Below are 16,474 nucleotides of genomic sequence, written 5' to 3' on the forward strand. Positions count from 1 at the left end.
CTATGACTGAAAATCTTCACTGTTGTTCCATATTGGTTTCCTCTGGTTCCAACGCATACCCAAGGCAGGAGCAAAGGTGTATAGTTCATGCCAAAGGGTCAACCATCCAGATCATACACAGATCAACGGGAATGTAGAGGGAGGTTGCAAAGTCCTGAACAATTACCAAGCACAGAAGAGGATACTCGGCAGTGAACAGTGACTGGAGCGACTAAAGTCCTGCTGGACACAGGGAAAGGAGAGGCATTTACCTTGGAGTTGAAGGATGGAGTTTTCCAAGGTGTATGGATATGGTTCTCAACATTCCCATTTATAGAAAAAAATCTTTCATATCCACATCCAACATTCCATTAGTAGAGAAGACCTCATCCTGGCTAAATGGAACTCCACAAGGAGTAGCATGAGCTCTAGTTGTGTATGCCGTCATCACGTAGGGCAACAGGATATCAGCTCTGTGGATTCATATTGAAACAAAAAGACCAGGAAAGTCAGGAAACCATTTAATCATGCCATCAGACTGAAGGTAGTTCAGAGATGTCCTTTATTATTTATTTATAAGACCTAGCCAGGGTGGTCTAACACACTGAATATACCTTATTTGGACTTTTTAAGTAAATGTTTTGGCATCGTGGTTAGAGACAGAACAGGCCTTTGTGTACATGAAGAAAAGGCCACTACCTGAATATGTTTATTTTTGTGTGTGAAACCAAAATGTTCAGACCAACTTGTTCAGACAATTATCAGTTTGTTATTTGAAATCACTGAGTGTGCATAAGGAGTAAGAACATAATCCTTATGGGCTGCACCACCCAAACCAGTAAAACCAGTCTTTCACCCTCCTGCACCTGTTTCTGCACCCCACTGCAGTATTCACAGAACCTCAGGACCTTAGGATTGGTGAAGGACAACTTGTGTGTGTGTGTGTGTGTGTGTGTGTGTGTGTGTGTGTGTGCGTGTGTGTGTGTGTGTGTGTTTGTCAGAGTTAGCGGTTTTGTGTTCACCTTTCTCAGACATTCTTAACAAATGTAGAAAAGAACTGTACTACTAGTGTAGTGTAGATTTTGAACAACAGTATTATAGTATTATAGAACAGTATTATACAGTTCAGAACAGTATTATTGTATTGTACAACAGTATTATGGTATTATAGAACAGCATTATAATCTACAGTTCAGAACAGTATTATAGTATTATAGAGCATTATTATAATATTATAGAACAGTATTATAGTATTATAGAACAGTATTATAATATTATAGAACTGTATTATAGTATTATAGAGCATTATTATAATATTATAGAACAGTATTATAGTATTATAGAGCATTATTATAATATTATAGAACTGTATTATAGTATTATAGAACAGTATTATAATATTATAGAACAGTATTATAGTATTGTAGAACAGTATTATAATATTATAGAACAGTATTATAGTATTATAGAACAGTATTATAATATTATAGAACAGTATTATAATATTATAGAACTGTATTATAGTATTATAGAACAGTATTATATTATAGTATTATGGAACAGTATTATTTTATTATAGAACAGTATTATAAATTATAGTTTTGTTTGTGACTTAGATAATGATCAGACATCATTTTACATTTTGAATGTAAACACAAAGCAAAAACTGGATTAGAACGAGAGAGTAGATCCATGTGTTGTTAAATTCTTGTCCGTAGTAATTTAGACAGTGAACTGAAGGTGACAGTCAATTGAGAAAATCACTAAATCAGGAAACTGACAAATAGAGCAACATATACACATATTTTTTATTTCAATGTTGATAATTGTTCCAGATGTGGTTAATGACATTTGACTTGACAAAAGACGTTTTTAATTAAGTAGGTTACCATAAAGAACAATGATATATTAAGACATCATTGTATTATTTATTCTAATTTCTATATGCTAATAGTTTTGTTGTAACATAAATGTAACTAATGAAGACGTCATTTTTAAACATGCAAGGCACATTGCAACTACATTCACAAAGAACAAGTGGCTTCTTAGCAGCATTACATAAAGTCACAACAATGGAATGTTTATGGAAGTGTACTTATCACAAGCAACATTGACTGTGACTTTATTGTTTACTCTTTTAATATTTACTTTTTAATTGTTTTTTTTAAGCATGTGAAAACTTGTTGGTTGATATTTTAATTAAAATTCCTGGCTAGCTGACATGGCAAATGTCTTTAAAGAGTAGAATAACAGTTTTATTCAACTGTCTGTTTAAATGTCCAATATGTTTCCAATATTAAAATATTATAGATCTGTGAAAAGAACAGTCCAATAGGTGTTGAGGTCTTCTGAGGATTTAGCTGGTCTTGGAGAAGGACTCATACAGAGCTGTGAGCTGGTCCTTCAGGTTCTGGGCGTAGGGGTCCAGTTTCTCTTTCAGGTCCTCGGCGTAGGGGGCCAGACTCTGCTGGACCAGTGCGGTTCTCTGGAGCAAGTGGGCCTGAAGCTCCTCGGTCAGGGGGACTATGCAATGCATTTTTTTCTGATATTTTCAATCCTGTTGTTAAAAATGTAATCAATCTATTACTTCTTGGATTAGTTTTTAAGTTTTTCTATTAGGGATGATAAGTAGAGTGGTTTTGCCACATCGAGGTCTTGCTTGTATTCAATAAGGCTATTTTTCCATGACACTTTAAATACCTCTAATTTAGCATTTCCCCATTTACATTCCAAGATTCACAGGGTGTGTTTGAGACTACGCATATGATCCTTGTACCAAGAAGCCATTCTTTTCTCACTCATTTGATCGAGATGGAGCAACCTTATCTAAAGTTGTATAGAATGAATTCTCAACCTTATACAGGTAGATCAGTGTTTGTTAAATCTGGTAAGGTATCAATAAATCCAGCTATGGTAGCAGATGTAATAGTTTGTTTATTTTGGTAATGGGGTAAATGATGATCATCATGATGCAAACACACTTAAAAAGTATGTCTAACTCTTTAGCCACACTGCCACTTTTTAGTGGCTGCCATCACTGAACATTACAATAGAAACAAATTCCTTGCTCAGGCTGTGGAACTTTCATATATCTAGTTGGAGGTTGCAAGTTTCTAAAATATAATTTTCATGCAATTTGACAGTTGGGTTACATAAAACAATAAACTAAAAACAGTAAAAACAGTAAAAAAAAAAAGAAAAAAAAGAAAAAAGAAGAAGAAGTAGTTGTAGTGTTCTGAGCAAGTTTCAGACGAACTGCAGGTGGCTTTAAATTATGTCACTAAAGTAAACCATAATGTTTAATCTTTCAGTCACGTTTGCATAGATTTTGCAGTGTGAAAAATCCTCAACTAGTCTGCACAATGAATTGTACTTATATACAGCATAAGTTGTAAAATATTATATGCTAATTCATTAGCGTTTCCCATAGGGCCCTGCTACTCATGTCATTCCAGTAACCAAAACATCACAAGCTCTTCTCAGGAGTCATCAGGTGGTCTGTGTTAAGTCCACAACACCTCCAGAAGGTCTGATGTCCCGTCTCACCTCCTTCGAGCTCACTCTTAAACCAACTACGCCTCTTTAAACACTGTGTCTCTAGCACACAACCCATAAACCCATCATTTAGTGCTGCGAATGCTGTAATAATTTGACATAGCTGCACTTCTAGCTCATTTGCACATCCACTAACTAAACCATTCACCCTTCTCATCAAACAAGAGAAAAATAGAAAAATCCAGAAGAGCATAAGGTCTGAACATGACATTATATTTGTTCTATGTGGAAATGACATCTGAGAGTTTTTCACATGACCAATGACCAATCGGTTTTTGCAATTTTGCAAAATGTATTAAAAATGCTAATTCTACTTCCTGAAAACCCCTACGATGGCATAACCCTTGGTCATTGCAGTTTGGTGGTTAAGGTACTTGACTAGTAGTCGGAAGACTACTAGTTCAAGCCTCACTGCTGCCAACTTGCCACTGTTGGGTCCTTGAGCAAGACCCTTAACCCTCAATTTCTCAAGTTGTGTTCAGTCAGCAGTTGCTTTGTATAAATGTGTCAGTTAAATGTAAAACTGAGCAGTTCTGAAACAAGAACATGTATCAGCTGTTCTTGTTTCAGAACTGCTCAGTTTTACATTTAACTGACACATTTAAATAGAGCCCCAGGGAATTAGCAGGGCTCCATTTTATCTCTCCTCCAAGGACTGTCTAATCTACTCTTGATCAGACTTGCTTGCCTAGGCAAACGTAAACAGGTCATTCTGTTTTCCTTTAAGTAAAAAGGGCTTCCAAAATGTTGCTGCCAGACAGTTGCTGTACAGGTCTGACAGTTCCGTGCTGAAATCACCCGTCAGAGCAATATGAACTGTGTAATGTCTTTACTCTTGTTATTAAAACGTCTGTGTGGTTAAAAGACATAGCCAGGGGACGTCTCCTCTCCTCTTATTATTAAGCTTTGTAAAGCTCGCAATTTCTATCTCAAGCAAGAAATTGGATAATCATAAGTTTATATATATAATGTACATTTTTCTTACATTTTTAACAAGAATGTAATAGTCATCAAACAAACAGACAAATAAACAAACAACCAGGGAGGTATACACGTAGGCATGAAGCGTGTGATATAGAGGAAGCCAGTGTGGTCACATTCACATCCTGGCCATCAGTGCAGAGCCTCTATTACTGTTACGCCTGATCATCAGTGTTTTTGCATAGCTGGATTGTTCTCTCCAGGTGTATATCTATGGAAGCCATCCCAATGTTCACCTGGGCAATACAGGTTATTAGGTCAGTTTTTAATATTCTAAACGCAGATTTGTTTAAGATTTGCACGACAGCTTTGTCACCAAGGAGACACAGTCCTGGTAATCTCCACAGTTTGCATTGCAACCATCTACTCATATAACCCAGAACAATCCTCCTCTGAGGGGAAACTTCAGGACATTCCCATAAAGCATACACATATGTGCCACCTTCATTTCCAACATAACTCATCTTTAATTAGACCCATTCTACTGAGTCTCGTTGGAGTATAATAGTATCTATGAATAATTTTATATTGAATAAACTTGCCTTTGGCTTGTCTGATATACTGCTCTGTGTTGGAAAGCAACTGTTAGTTTTTCAATTGGTATTTTACACATACAGTTGTAAGCGTGACAGGTTAAAGGTTCCACTGTAAAAAGCAACATGCGCGCCAGAGTCAAGACAGACTCTCTCTAGGACCCAGTCTGGCATTTTACATCCATACTCCTCCTGTCTCCCGACATGATAAGAAATGGATTACACCTGAAATAGTTTCATGTCATGGTATGTCTCTCTTATACAATCGTTGTTTCAGGAAACTGCCAGAGAGACAGAGAGATGTGCCTGAGACATTAATAACTGTGTTTTTCACAGGAAGAAACTAAAAGCAATGAGTATAATTTTTGCGTCTCTTCATATCAGAAGTGAATTTTTGATTCAAGATTTTGAAAGCATGTTCAGTTACAAATAGTTTCAATGTTTTAATTACTATTGTTCCAGGTGTTGCCAGTAATGCTTTGCTTGACATTTCCTAGTATTTTTTCTAATATTTAAGTAGTTTTCCAAAAAAACATTAATAATATTAAGAAATAACTGTTTTGTGTTTGCTAATTATTTTATTGTATAATAAATACAAGGAATGAAAATGTGTCATTTTTAAACATGCAAGGTATATTACAAGCACATTCACAAAGGACAAACGGCTCCTAATCTCGACTCCTGCACAAAAATACAAAAAGTAAACGTCCGTGTTAATGGTAAATGTTCTTATCACAAACTGAATTTAATGTTCTTTAGCAAACTAACAAAACCTACTGTGTGAGATTTTAGCACAGTTTCCCTACATGAGTCAGGCAGAATTGCTATAAAGAGAAGCATTTACTTTTTAGATAGCAGCTTGATTCAAGTCATACTATAGAATGGAAACGTTTGATCAAGCTTTTAAATTTCAGTGTCACAGTGTTGACTAGTGGAAAAACAGTCCAATAGGTGTTGAGATCTTCTGAGGATTTAGCTGGTCTTGGAGAAGGACTCATACAGAGCTGTGAGCTGGTCCTTCAGGTTCTGGGCGTAGGGGTCCAGTTTCTCTTTCAGGTCCTCGGCGTAGGGGGCCAGACTCTGCTGGACCAGTGCGGTTCTCTCAGCAATCTGGGCCTGAAGCTCCTCGGTCAGGGGGACTATGGTCTGCTGGAAGTCCTCCAGGTGCTGGTCCATCCTCTGTTTAAGGTCAGTTGTGTAGGGCTCCAGCTGGGACTGCAACCCCTGCACTTTCTCCTCCACGTTCTCCCGGAGCTCTTCGGTTTTTTGCAGGATGGTGGCCTTCAGGGATTGAGAATCCAGGGAATCGGCGTAGGGGGCAACGGCCACCCTCAGATCCTCCACTCTCTGCTGAATCTGGGCCTTGAGATCCTCGGTGTAGGGCCCCAGTTTGTCCTTCATGGTGGTCAGCTCACTTTCTAGATGACCCTTCAGAACTTCAGCCTCCTTGGAGATTTTGGTCACAATGTCCTGGGCCAGGGGGTGCATTTGGTTCTGCAGGATGATGGCGTACTGACTGGCCACATTCGCACTTTCTGTAATTTTAGCACTGTAGGAATAGAAGAAAAACATACCTGTATGTATGAGTATGGAATTTTGTGATAGAATCATCGACAAATGTGATCTTGCAAGTCAATTGTGTTCACTTACTTGACTTCCTGCCCCAGTTGAGACTCCTTAATCATTTTCAGTGTGTCCTCAGCTGTGCGTGTTGCCTGGGCAACATAATCCCAGAAAGCACCAGTGAGTTGCTCCAACTGAGGTTTGGGCTCATCAGCATAGAAGATGTTGGCTTGGCAACCTGGTGGAAGAAAGAATCAGTTCAGTTGGATTTCAGTGCAGTGAGTGTGTTTATGTGTGTGAATGTACTACAGAAATGTATTTACCATTATAACATTTTTTTTCATGTTTTGTCACAATAGCAGGTAACACAAAATAACAAATGAAAATGTAATTGGAAGTAAAATTTCTACCTGTGAATACAGCAAGCACAAGCACAACGAGCACCTTCATGGTTCTTGGTTTGATTCTATAATGTTCTAAGAAACAAAACAAAGCATCTCATTTTATATATCCAAGTGAACATATGTCTGAAAATAAATATTACAAGTTAGCCATTGTCTTACCTCTCAGACAGCAGATGTTGGTCTGTGCAAGTCTTGCAGGGTAGGTCAGCATATATACTCTACTGAGATGTGTTGTGCTGGATACCCAAAGTCCACTGCAGTCGGTGCTACTCCACAACAGAAAGTCCTGAAGTTCAGGTGAGATGTCAGATTAATGGCCCAATAAAAGTTAAGATAACATACACACGCAGGCTAAGAGTTCAGTCACTGAATTACAACGTTCCTGATTTTTCAAGAGGTTCAATTGACTTAGAATGTCTAGACAGGACAAATGGAGTCTTGAACTTTGATCTCACAAAGTTGGAAAGTAGTGCTAGACTTTGCTTAGGTTTAACACACTTCACAGGGGCACCTGTGACCTGCATAGGATGTTAGTTAATTCAGTTGTGAACTATTTTGTGGTTTATTAATGTTTGACAGTTTCGCAGTCTGAAGGCAATTATTTGGTTGGTTCAGTTTTATAATCTTCTAAAAATAATTAAATGTGGGTGTATTATGAATGAACAATCATTAGCATTTTCACACTAAATGACATTTTGGTTACATTTTTTTGGACCAAAATTTACAATGAGACAGGAATTCTATCTCGTTTTCAGATGCCTACATTTAAAGTTTTGTCTGAATTTAAATGGATAAATGTAGCCTGTTTTAATCAATTAGAAATGTATCAATGAAACCATTAATATGTCTATTACCAAATAATTTAGAATTTGAAAATGAGTGTTTCCAGGCTGTCCAGTAAGATGATAGAAATTGCTCTGTCTTTGGAAAACTCATGGGGATTAAGATTAGATTTTTTTAATTATTGATCTAATGACAGCAAGTTTCAATGACTTGGCAATATAACCTAGGCCCACAGAAGAGTTTATTACAGTGAGCACAGGTTCTATTCCAATAGGCAGTAATTCTTTGAGTAAATAAGGTGGGAAGAGATTGAGTATACATGAGCAGGGTTTGGAAGAATTTACCAGAGAACTTATCTCCTTACGGCAGATTGGAGACAAGAATTCTAAATGTTTGTCTGAGCTAACCAGGGCTAATGCAATGCATTTTTTTCTGATATTTTCAATCCTGTTGTTAAAAATGTAATCAATCTATTACTTCTTGGATTAGTTTTTAAGTTTTTCTATTAGGGATGATAAGTAGAGTGGTTTTGCCACATCGAGGTCTTGCTTGTATTCAATAAGGCTATTTTTCCATGACACTTTAAATACCTCTAATTTAGCATTTCCCCATTTACATTCCAAGATTCACAGGGTGTGTTTGAGACTACGCATATGATCCTTGTACCAAGAAGCCATTCTTTTCTCACTCATTTGATCGAGATGGAGCAACCTTATCTAAAGTTGTATAGAATGAATTCTCAACCTTATACAGGTAGATCAGTGTTTGTTAAATCTGGTAAGGTATCAATAAATCCAGCTATGGTAGCAGATGTAATAGTTTGTTTATTTTGGTAATGGGGTAAATGATGATCATCATGATGCAAACACACTTAAAAAGTATGTCTAACTCTTTAGCCACACTGCCACTTTTTAGTGGCTGCCATCACTGAACATTACAATAGAAACAAATTCCTTGCTCAGGCTGTGGAACTTTCATATATCTAGTTGGAGGTTGCAAGTTTCTAAAATATAATTTTCATGCAATTTGACAGTTGGGTTACATAAAACAATAAACTAAAAACAGTAAAAACAGTAAAAAAAAAAAGAAAAAAAAAGAAAAGAAGAAGAAGTAGTTGTAGTGTTCTGAGCAAGTTTCAGACGAACTGCAGGTGGCTTTAAATTATGTCACTAAAGTAAACCATAATGTTTAATCTTTCAGTCACGTTTGCATAGATTTTGCAGTGTGAAAAATCCTCAATTAGTCTGCACAATGAATTGTACTTATATACAGCATAAGTTGTAAAATATTATATGCTAATTCATTAGCGTTTCCCATAGGGCCCTGCTACTCATGTCATTCCAGTAACCAAAACATCACAAGCTCTTCTCAGGAGTCATCAGGTGGTCTGTGTTAAGTCCACAACACCTCCAGAAGGTCTGATGTCCCGTCTCACCTCCTTCGAGCTCACTCTTAAACCAACTACGCCTCTTTAAACACTGTGTCTCTAGCACACAACCCATAAACCCATCATTTAGTGCTGCGAATGCTGTAATAATTTGACATAGCTGCACTTCTAGCTCATTTGCACATCCACTAACTAAACCATTCACCCTTCTCATCAAACAAGAGAAAAATAGAAAAATCCAGAAGAGCATAAGGTCTGAACATGACATTATATTTGTTCTATGTGGAAATGACATCTGAGAGTTTTTCACATGACCAATGACCAATCGGTTTTTGCAATTTTGCAAAATGTATTAAAAATGCTAATTCTACTTCCTGAAAACCCCTACGATGGCATAACCCTTGGTCATTGCAGTTTGGTGGTTAAGGTACTTGACTAGTAGTCGGAAGACTACTAGTTCAAGCCTCACTGCTGCCAACTTGCCACTGTTGGGTCCTTGAGCAAGACCCTTAACCCTCAATTTCTCAAGTTGTGTTCAGTCAGCAGTTGCTTTGTATAAATGTGTCAGTTAAATGTAAAACTGAGCAGTTCTGAAACAAGAACATGTATCAGCTGTTCTTGTTTCAGAACTGCTCAGTTTTACATTTAACTGACACATTTAAATAGAGCCCCAGGGAATTAGCAGGGCTCCATTTTATCTCTCCTCCAAGGACTGTCTAATCTACTCTTGATCAGACTTGCTTGCCTAGGCAAACGTAAACAGGTCATTCTGTTTTCCTTTAAGTAAAAAGGGCTTCCAAAATGTTGCTGCCAGACAGTTGCTGTACAGGTCTGACAGTTCCGTGCTGAAATCACCCGTCAGAGCAATATGAACTGTGTAATGTCTTTACTCTTGTTATTAAAACGTCTGTGTGGTTAAAAGACATAGCCAGGGGACGTCTCCTCTCCTCTTATTATTAAGCTTTGTAAAGCTCGCAATTTCTATCTCAAGCAAGAAATTGGATAATCATAAGTTTATATATATAATGTACATTTTTCTTACATTTTTAACAAGAATGTAATAGTCATCAAACAAACAGACAAATAAACAAACAACCAGGGAGGTATACACGTAGGCATGAAGCGTGTGATATAGAGGAAGCCAGTGTGGTCACATTCACATCCTGGCCATCAGTGCAGAGCCTCTATTACTGTTACGCCTGATCATCAGTGTTTTTGCATAGCTGGATTGTTCTCTCCAGGTGTATATCTATGGAAGCCATCCCAATGTTCACCTGGGCAATACAGGTTATTAGGTCAGTTTTTAATATTCTAAACGCAGATTTGTTTAAGATTTGCACGACAGCTTTGTCACCAAGGAGACACAGTCCTGGTAATCTCCACAGTTTGCATTGCAACCATCTACTCATATAACCCAGAACAATCCTCCTCTGAGGGGAAACTTCAGGACATTCCCATAAAGCATACACATATGTGCCACCTTCATTTCCAACATAACTCATCTTTAATTAGACCCATTCTACTGAGTCTCGTTGGAGTATAATAGTATCTATGAATAATTTTATATTGAATAAACTTGCCTTTGGCTTGTCTGATATACTGCTCTGTGTTGGAAAGCAACTGTTAGTTTTTAATTCAATTGGTATTTTACACATACAGTTGTAAGCGTGACAGGTTAAAGGTTCCACTGTAAAAAGCAACATGCGCGCCAGAGTCAAGACAGACTCTCTCTAGGACCCAGTCTGGCATTTTACATCCATACTCCTCCTGTCTCCCGACATGATAAGAAATGGATTACACCTGAAATAGTTTCATGTCATGGTATGTCTCTCTTATACAATCGTTGTTTCAGGAAACTGCCAGAGAGACAGAGAGATGTGCCTGAGACATTAATAACTGTGTTTTTCACAGGAAGAAACTAAAAGCAATGAGTATAATTTTTGCGTCTCTTCATATCAGAAGTGAATTTTTGATTCAAGATTTTGAAAGCATGTTCAGTTACAAATAGTTTCAATGTTTTAATTACTATTGTTCCAGGTGTTGCCAGTAATGCTTTGCTTGACATTTCCTAGTATTTTTTCTAATATTTAAGTAGTTTTCCAAAAAAACATTAATAATATTAAGAAATAACTGTTTTGTGTTTGCTAATTATTTTATTGTATAATAAATACAAGGAATGAAAATGTGTCATTTTTAAACATGCAAGGTATATTACAAGCACATTCACAAAGGACAAACGGCTCCTAATCTCGACTCCTGCACAAAAATACAAAAAGTAAACGTCCGTGTTAATGGTAAATGTTCTTATCACAAACTGAATTTAATGTTCTTTAGCAAACTAACAAAACCTACTGTGTGAGATTTTAGCACAGTTTCCCTACATGAGTCAGGCAGAATTGCTATAAAGAGAAGCATTTACTTTTTAGATAGCAGCTTGGTTCAAGTCATACTATAGAATGGAAACGTTTGATCAAGCTTTTAAATTTCAGTGTCACAGTGTTGAATAGTGGAAAAACAGTCCAATAGGTGTTGAGATCTTCTGAGGATTTAGCTGGTCTTGGAGAAGGACTCATACAGAGCTGTGAGCTGGTCCTTCAGGTTCTGGGCATAGGGGTCCAGTTTCTCTTTCAGGTCCTCGGCGTAGGGGGCCAGACTCTGCTGGACCAGTGCGGTTCTCTCAGCAATCTGGGCCTGAAGCTCCTCGGTCAGGGGGACTATGGTCTGCTGGAAGTCCTCCAGGTGCTGGTCCATCCTCTGTTTAAGGTCAGTTGTGTAGGGCTCCAGCTGGGACTGCAACCCCTGCACTTTCTCCTCCACGCTCTCCCGGAGCTCTTCGGTTTTTTGCAGGATGGTGGCCTTCAGGGATTGAGAATCCAGGGAATCGGCGTAGGGGGCAACGGCCACCCTCAGATCCTCCACTCTCTGCTGAATCTGGGCCTTGAGATCCTCGGTGTAGGGCCCCAGTTTGTCCTTCATGGTGGTCAGCTCACTTTCTAGATGACCCTTCAGAACTTCAGCCTCCTTGGAGATTTTGGTCACAATGTCCTGGGCCAGGGGGTGCATTTGGTTCTGCAGGATGATGGCGTACTGACTGGCCACATTCGCACTTTCTGTAATTTTAGCACTGTAGGAATAGAAGAAAAACATACCTGTATGTATGAGTATGGAATTTTGTGATAGAATCATCGACAAATGTGATCTTGCAAGTCAATTGTGTTCACTTACTTGACTTCCTGCCCCAGTTGAGACTCCTTAATCATTTTCAGTGTGTCCTCAGCTGTGCGTGTTGCCTGGGCAACATAATCCCAGAAAGCACCAGTGAGTTGCTCCAACTGAGGTTTGGGCTCATCAGCATAGAAGATGTTGGCTTGGCAACCTGGTGGAAGAAAGAATCAGTTCAGTTGGATTTCAGTGCAGTGAGTGTGTTTATGTGTGTGAATGTACTACAGAAATGTATTTACCATTATAACATTTTTTTTCATGTTTTGTCACAATAGCAGGTAACACAAAATAACAAATGAAAATGTAATTGGAAGTAAAATTTCTACCTGTGAATACAGCAAGCACAAGCACAACGAGCACCTTCATGGTTCTTGGTTTGATTCTATAATGTTCTAAGAAACAAAACAAAGCATCTCATTTTATATATCCAAGTGAACATATGTCTGAAAATAAATATTACAAGTTAGCCATTGTCTTACCTCTCAGACAGCAGATGTTGGTCTGTGCAAGTCTTGCAGGGTAGGTCAGCATATATACTCTACTGAGATGTGTTGTGCTGGATACCCAAAGTCCACTGCAGTCGGTGCTACTCCACAACAGAAAGTCCTGAAGTTCAGGTGAGATGTCAGATTAATGGCCCAATAAAAGTTAAGATAACATACACACGCAGGCTAAGAGTTCAGTCACTGAATTACAACGTTCCTGATTTTTCAAGAGGTTCAATTGACTTAGAATGTCTAGACAGGACAAATGGAGTCTTGAACTTTGATCTCACAAAGTTGGAAAGTAGTGCTAGACTTTGCTTAGGTTTAACACACTTCACAGGGGCACCTGTGACCTGCATAGGATGTTAGTTAATTCAGTTGTGAACTATTTTGTGGTTTATTAATGTTTGACAGTTTCGCAGTCTGAAGGCAATTATTTGGTTGGTTCAGTTTTATAATCTTCTAAAAATAATTAAATGTGGGTGTATTATGAATGAACAATTATTAGCATTTTCAAACTAAAACTGACATTTTGGTTACATTTTTTTGGACCAAAATTTACAATGAGACAGGAATTCTATCTCGTTTTCAGATGCCTACATTTAAAGTTTTGTCTGAATTTAAATGGATAAATGTAGCCTGTTTTAATCAATTAGAAATGTATCAATGAAACCATTAATATGTCTATTACCAAATAATTTAGAATTTGAAAATGAGTGTTTCCAGGCTGTCCAGTAAGATGATAGAAATTGCTCTGTCTTTGGAAAACTCATGGGGATTAAGATTAGATTTTTTTAATTATTGATCTAATGACAGCAAGTTTCAATGACTTGGCAATATAACCTAGGCCCACAGAAGAGTTCATTACAGTGAGCACAGGTTCTATTCCAATAGGCAGTAATTCTTTGAGTAAATAAGGTGGGAAGAGATTGAGTATACATGAGCAGGGTTTGGAAGAATTTACCAGAGAACTTATCTCCTTACGGCAGATTGGAGACAAGAATTCTAAATGTTTGTCTGAGCTAACCAGGGCTAATGCAATGCATTTTTTTCTGATATTTTCAATCCTGTTGTTAAAAATGTAATCAATCTATTACTTCTTGGATTAGTTTTTAAGTTTTTCTATTAGGGATGATAAGTAGAGTGGTTTTGCCACATCGAGGTCTTGCTTGTATTCAATAAGGCTATTTTTCCATGACACTTTAAATACCTCTAATTTAGCATTTCCCCATTTACATTCCAAGATTCACAGGGTGTGTTTGAGACTACGCATATGATCCTTGTACCAAGAAGCCATTCTTTTCTCACTCATTTGATCGAGATGGAGCAACCTTATCTAAAGTTGTATAGAATGAATTCTCAACCTTATACAGGTAGATCAGTGTTTGTTAAATCTGGTAAGGTATCAATAAATCCAGCTATGGTAGCAGATGTAATAGTTTGTTTATTTTGGTAATGGGGTAAATGATGATCATCATGATGCAAACACACTTAAAAAGTATGTCTAACTCTTTAGCCACACTGCCACTTTTTAGTGGCTGCCATCACTGAACATTACAATAGAAACAAATTCCTTGCTCAGGCTGTGGAACTTTCATATATCTAGTTGGAGGTTGCAAGTTTCTAAAATATAATTTTCATGCAATTTGACAGTTGGGTTACATAAAACAATAAACTAAAAACAGTAAAAACAGTAAAAAAAAAAGAAAAAAAAAAAAGAAGAAGCAGCAGTTGTAGTGTTCTGAGCAAGTTTCAGACGAACTGCAGGTGGCTTTAAATTATGTCACTAAAGTAAACCATAATGTTTAATCTTTCAGTCACGTTTGCATAGATTTTGCAGTGTGAAAAATCCTCAACTAGTCTGCACAATGAATTGTACTTATATACAGCATAAGTTGTAAAATATTATATGCTAATTCATTAGCGTTTCCCATAGGGCCCTGCTACTCATGTCATTCCAGTAACCAAAACATCACAAGCTCTTCTCAGGAGTCATCAGGTGGTCTGTGTTAAGTCCACAACACCTCCAGAAGGTCTGATGTCCCGTCTCACCTCCTTCGAGCTCACTCTTAAACCAACTATGCCTCTTTAAACACTGTGTCTCTAGCACACAACCCATAAACCCATCATTTAGTGCTGCGAATGCTGTAATAATTTGACATAGCTGCACTTCTAGCTCATTTGCACATCCACTAACTAAACCATTCACCCTTCTCATCAAACAAGAGAAAAATAGAAAAATCCAGAAGAGCATAAGGTCTGAACATGACATTATATTTGTTCTATGTGGAAATGACATCTGAGAGTTTTTCACATGACCAATGACCAATCGGTTTTTGCAATTTTGCAAAATGTATTAAAAATGCTAATTCTACTTCCTGAAAACCCTTACGATGGCATAACCCTTGGTCATTGCAGTTTGGTGGTTAAGGTACTTGACTAGTAGTCAGAAGACTACTAGTTTAAGCCTCACTGCTGCCAACTTGCCACTGTTGGGTCCTTGAGCAAGACCCTTAACCCTCAATTTCTCAAGTTGTGTTCAGTCAGAAGTTGCTTTGTATAAATGTGTCAGTTAAATGTAAAACTGAGCAGTTCTGAAACAAGAACATGTATCAGCTGTTCTTGTTTCAGAACTGCTCAGTTTTACATTTAACTGACACATTTAAATAGAGCCCCAGGGAATTAGCAGGGCTCCATTTTATCTCTCCTCCAAGGACTGTCTAATCTACTCTTGATCAGACTTGCTTGCCTAGGCAAACGTAAACAGGTCATTCTGTTTTCCTTTAAGTAAAAAGGGCTTCCAAAATGTTGCTGCCAGACAGTTGCTGTACAGGTCTGACAGTTCCGTGCTGAAATCACCCGTCAGAGCAATATGAACTGTGTAATGTCTTTACTCTTGTTATTAAAACGTCTGTGTGGTTAAAAGACATAGCCAGGGGACGTCTCCTCTCCTCTTATTATTAAGCTTTGTAAAGCTCGCAATTTCTATCTCAAGCAAGAAATTGGATAATCATAAGTTTATATATATAATGTACATTTTTCTTACATTTTTAACAAGAATGTAATAGTCATCAAACAAACAGACAAATAAACAAACAACCAGGGAGGTATACACGTAGGCATGAAGCATGTGATATAGAGGAAGCCAGTGTGGTCACATTCACATCCTGGCCATCAGTGCAGAGCCTCTATTACTGTTACGCCTGATCATCAGTGTTTTTGCATAGCTGGATTGTTCTCTCCAGGTGTATATCTATGGAAGCCATCCCAATGTTCACCTGGGCAATACAGGTTATGAGGTCAGTGTTTAATATTCTAAACGCAGATTTGTTTAAGATTTGCACGACAGCTTTGTCACCAAGGAGACACAGTCCTGGTAATCTCCACAGTTTGCATTGCAACCATCTACTCATATAACCCAGAACAATCCTCCTCTGAGGGGAAACTTCAGGACATTCCCATAAAGCATACACATATGTGCCACCTTCATTTCCAACATAACTCATCTTTAATTAGACCCATTCTACTGAGTCTCGTTGGAGTATAATAGTATCTATGAATAATTTTATATTTAATAAACTT

General features: G+C 37.7%; 2 protein-coding genes across 2 annotated transcripts; both read right to left on the reverse strand.

Moving 5' to 3' along the window:
• Positions 1–5,606: 5,606 nt before the first annotated feature.
• LOC118242167 (uncharacterized) lies at positions 5,607–7,199 on the reverse strand. The gene is made up of 4 exons (XM_035531012.2): positions 7,175–7,199; positions 7,022–7,087; positions 6,699–6,849; positions 5,607–6,597 (listed from the first exon to the last, which is right to left on the reverse strand). The coding sequence occupies exons 2-4, from the start codon at positions 7,059–7,061 to the stop codon at positions 6,021–6,023; spliced, it is 768 nt and encodes a 255-aa protein (XP_035386905.1). The 5' UTR covers positions 7,062–7,087; positions 7,175–7,199; the 3' UTR covers positions 5,607–6,020.
• Positions 7,200–11,732: 4,533 nt separating this feature from the next.
• Positions 11,733–12,911, reverse strand: LOC118242168 (uncharacterized). Its single transcript, XM_035531013.1, has 4 exons — positions 12,887–12,911; positions 12,734–12,799; positions 12,411–12,561; positions 11,733–12,309 (listed from the first exon to the last, which is right to left on the reverse strand). The coding sequence occupies exons 2-4, from the start codon at positions 12,771–12,773 to the stop codon at positions 11,733–11,735; spliced, it is 768 nt and encodes a 255-aa protein (XP_035386906.1). The 5' UTR covers positions 12,774–12,799; positions 12,887–12,911.
• Positions 12,912–16,474: the final 3,563 nt, after the last annotated feature.

The sequence above is a fragment of the Electrophorus electricus genome, chromosome 14, assembly GCF_041902795.1.
Source record: "Electrophorus electricus isolate QZ-2024a chromosome 14, ASM4190279v1, whole genome shotgun sequence".
Classification (NCBI taxonomy): Eukaryota; Metazoa; Chordata; class Actinopteri; order Gymnotiformes; family Gymnotidae; genus Electrophorus; species Electrophorus electricus.

What these genes read in the sequence shown, in the direction of transcription:
- LOC118242167 (XM_035531012.2), bottom strand. Translation starts at nt 7,061, where the DNA reads ATGAAGGTGCTCGTTGTGCTTGTGCTTGCTGTATTCACAG. An exon ending in TGTGCTTGCTGTATTCACAG is followed by an intron (nt 6,850 to 7,021) that starts GTAGAAATTTTA and finishes TTCTTCCACCAG; the next exon opens with GTTGCCAAGCCAACATCTTC. An exon ending in CAACTGGGGCAGGAAGTCAA is followed by an intron (nt 6,598 to 6,698) that starts GTAAGTGAACAC and finishes CTATTCCTACAG; the next exon opens with TGCTAAAATTACAGAAAGTG.
- LOC118242168 (XM_035531013.1), bottom strand. Translation starts at nt 12,773, where the DNA reads ATGAAGGTGCTCGTTGTGCTTGTGCTTGCTGTATTCACAG. An exon ending in TGTGCTTGCTGTATTCACAG is followed by an intron (nt 12,562 to 12,733) that starts GTAGAAATTTTA and finishes TTCTTCCACCAG; the next exon opens with GTTGCCAAGCCAACATCTTC. An exon ending in CAACTGGGGCAGGAAGTCAA is followed by an intron (nt 12,310 to 12,410) that starts GTAAGTGAACAC and finishes CTATTCCTACAG; the next exon opens with TGCTAAAATTACAGAAAGTG.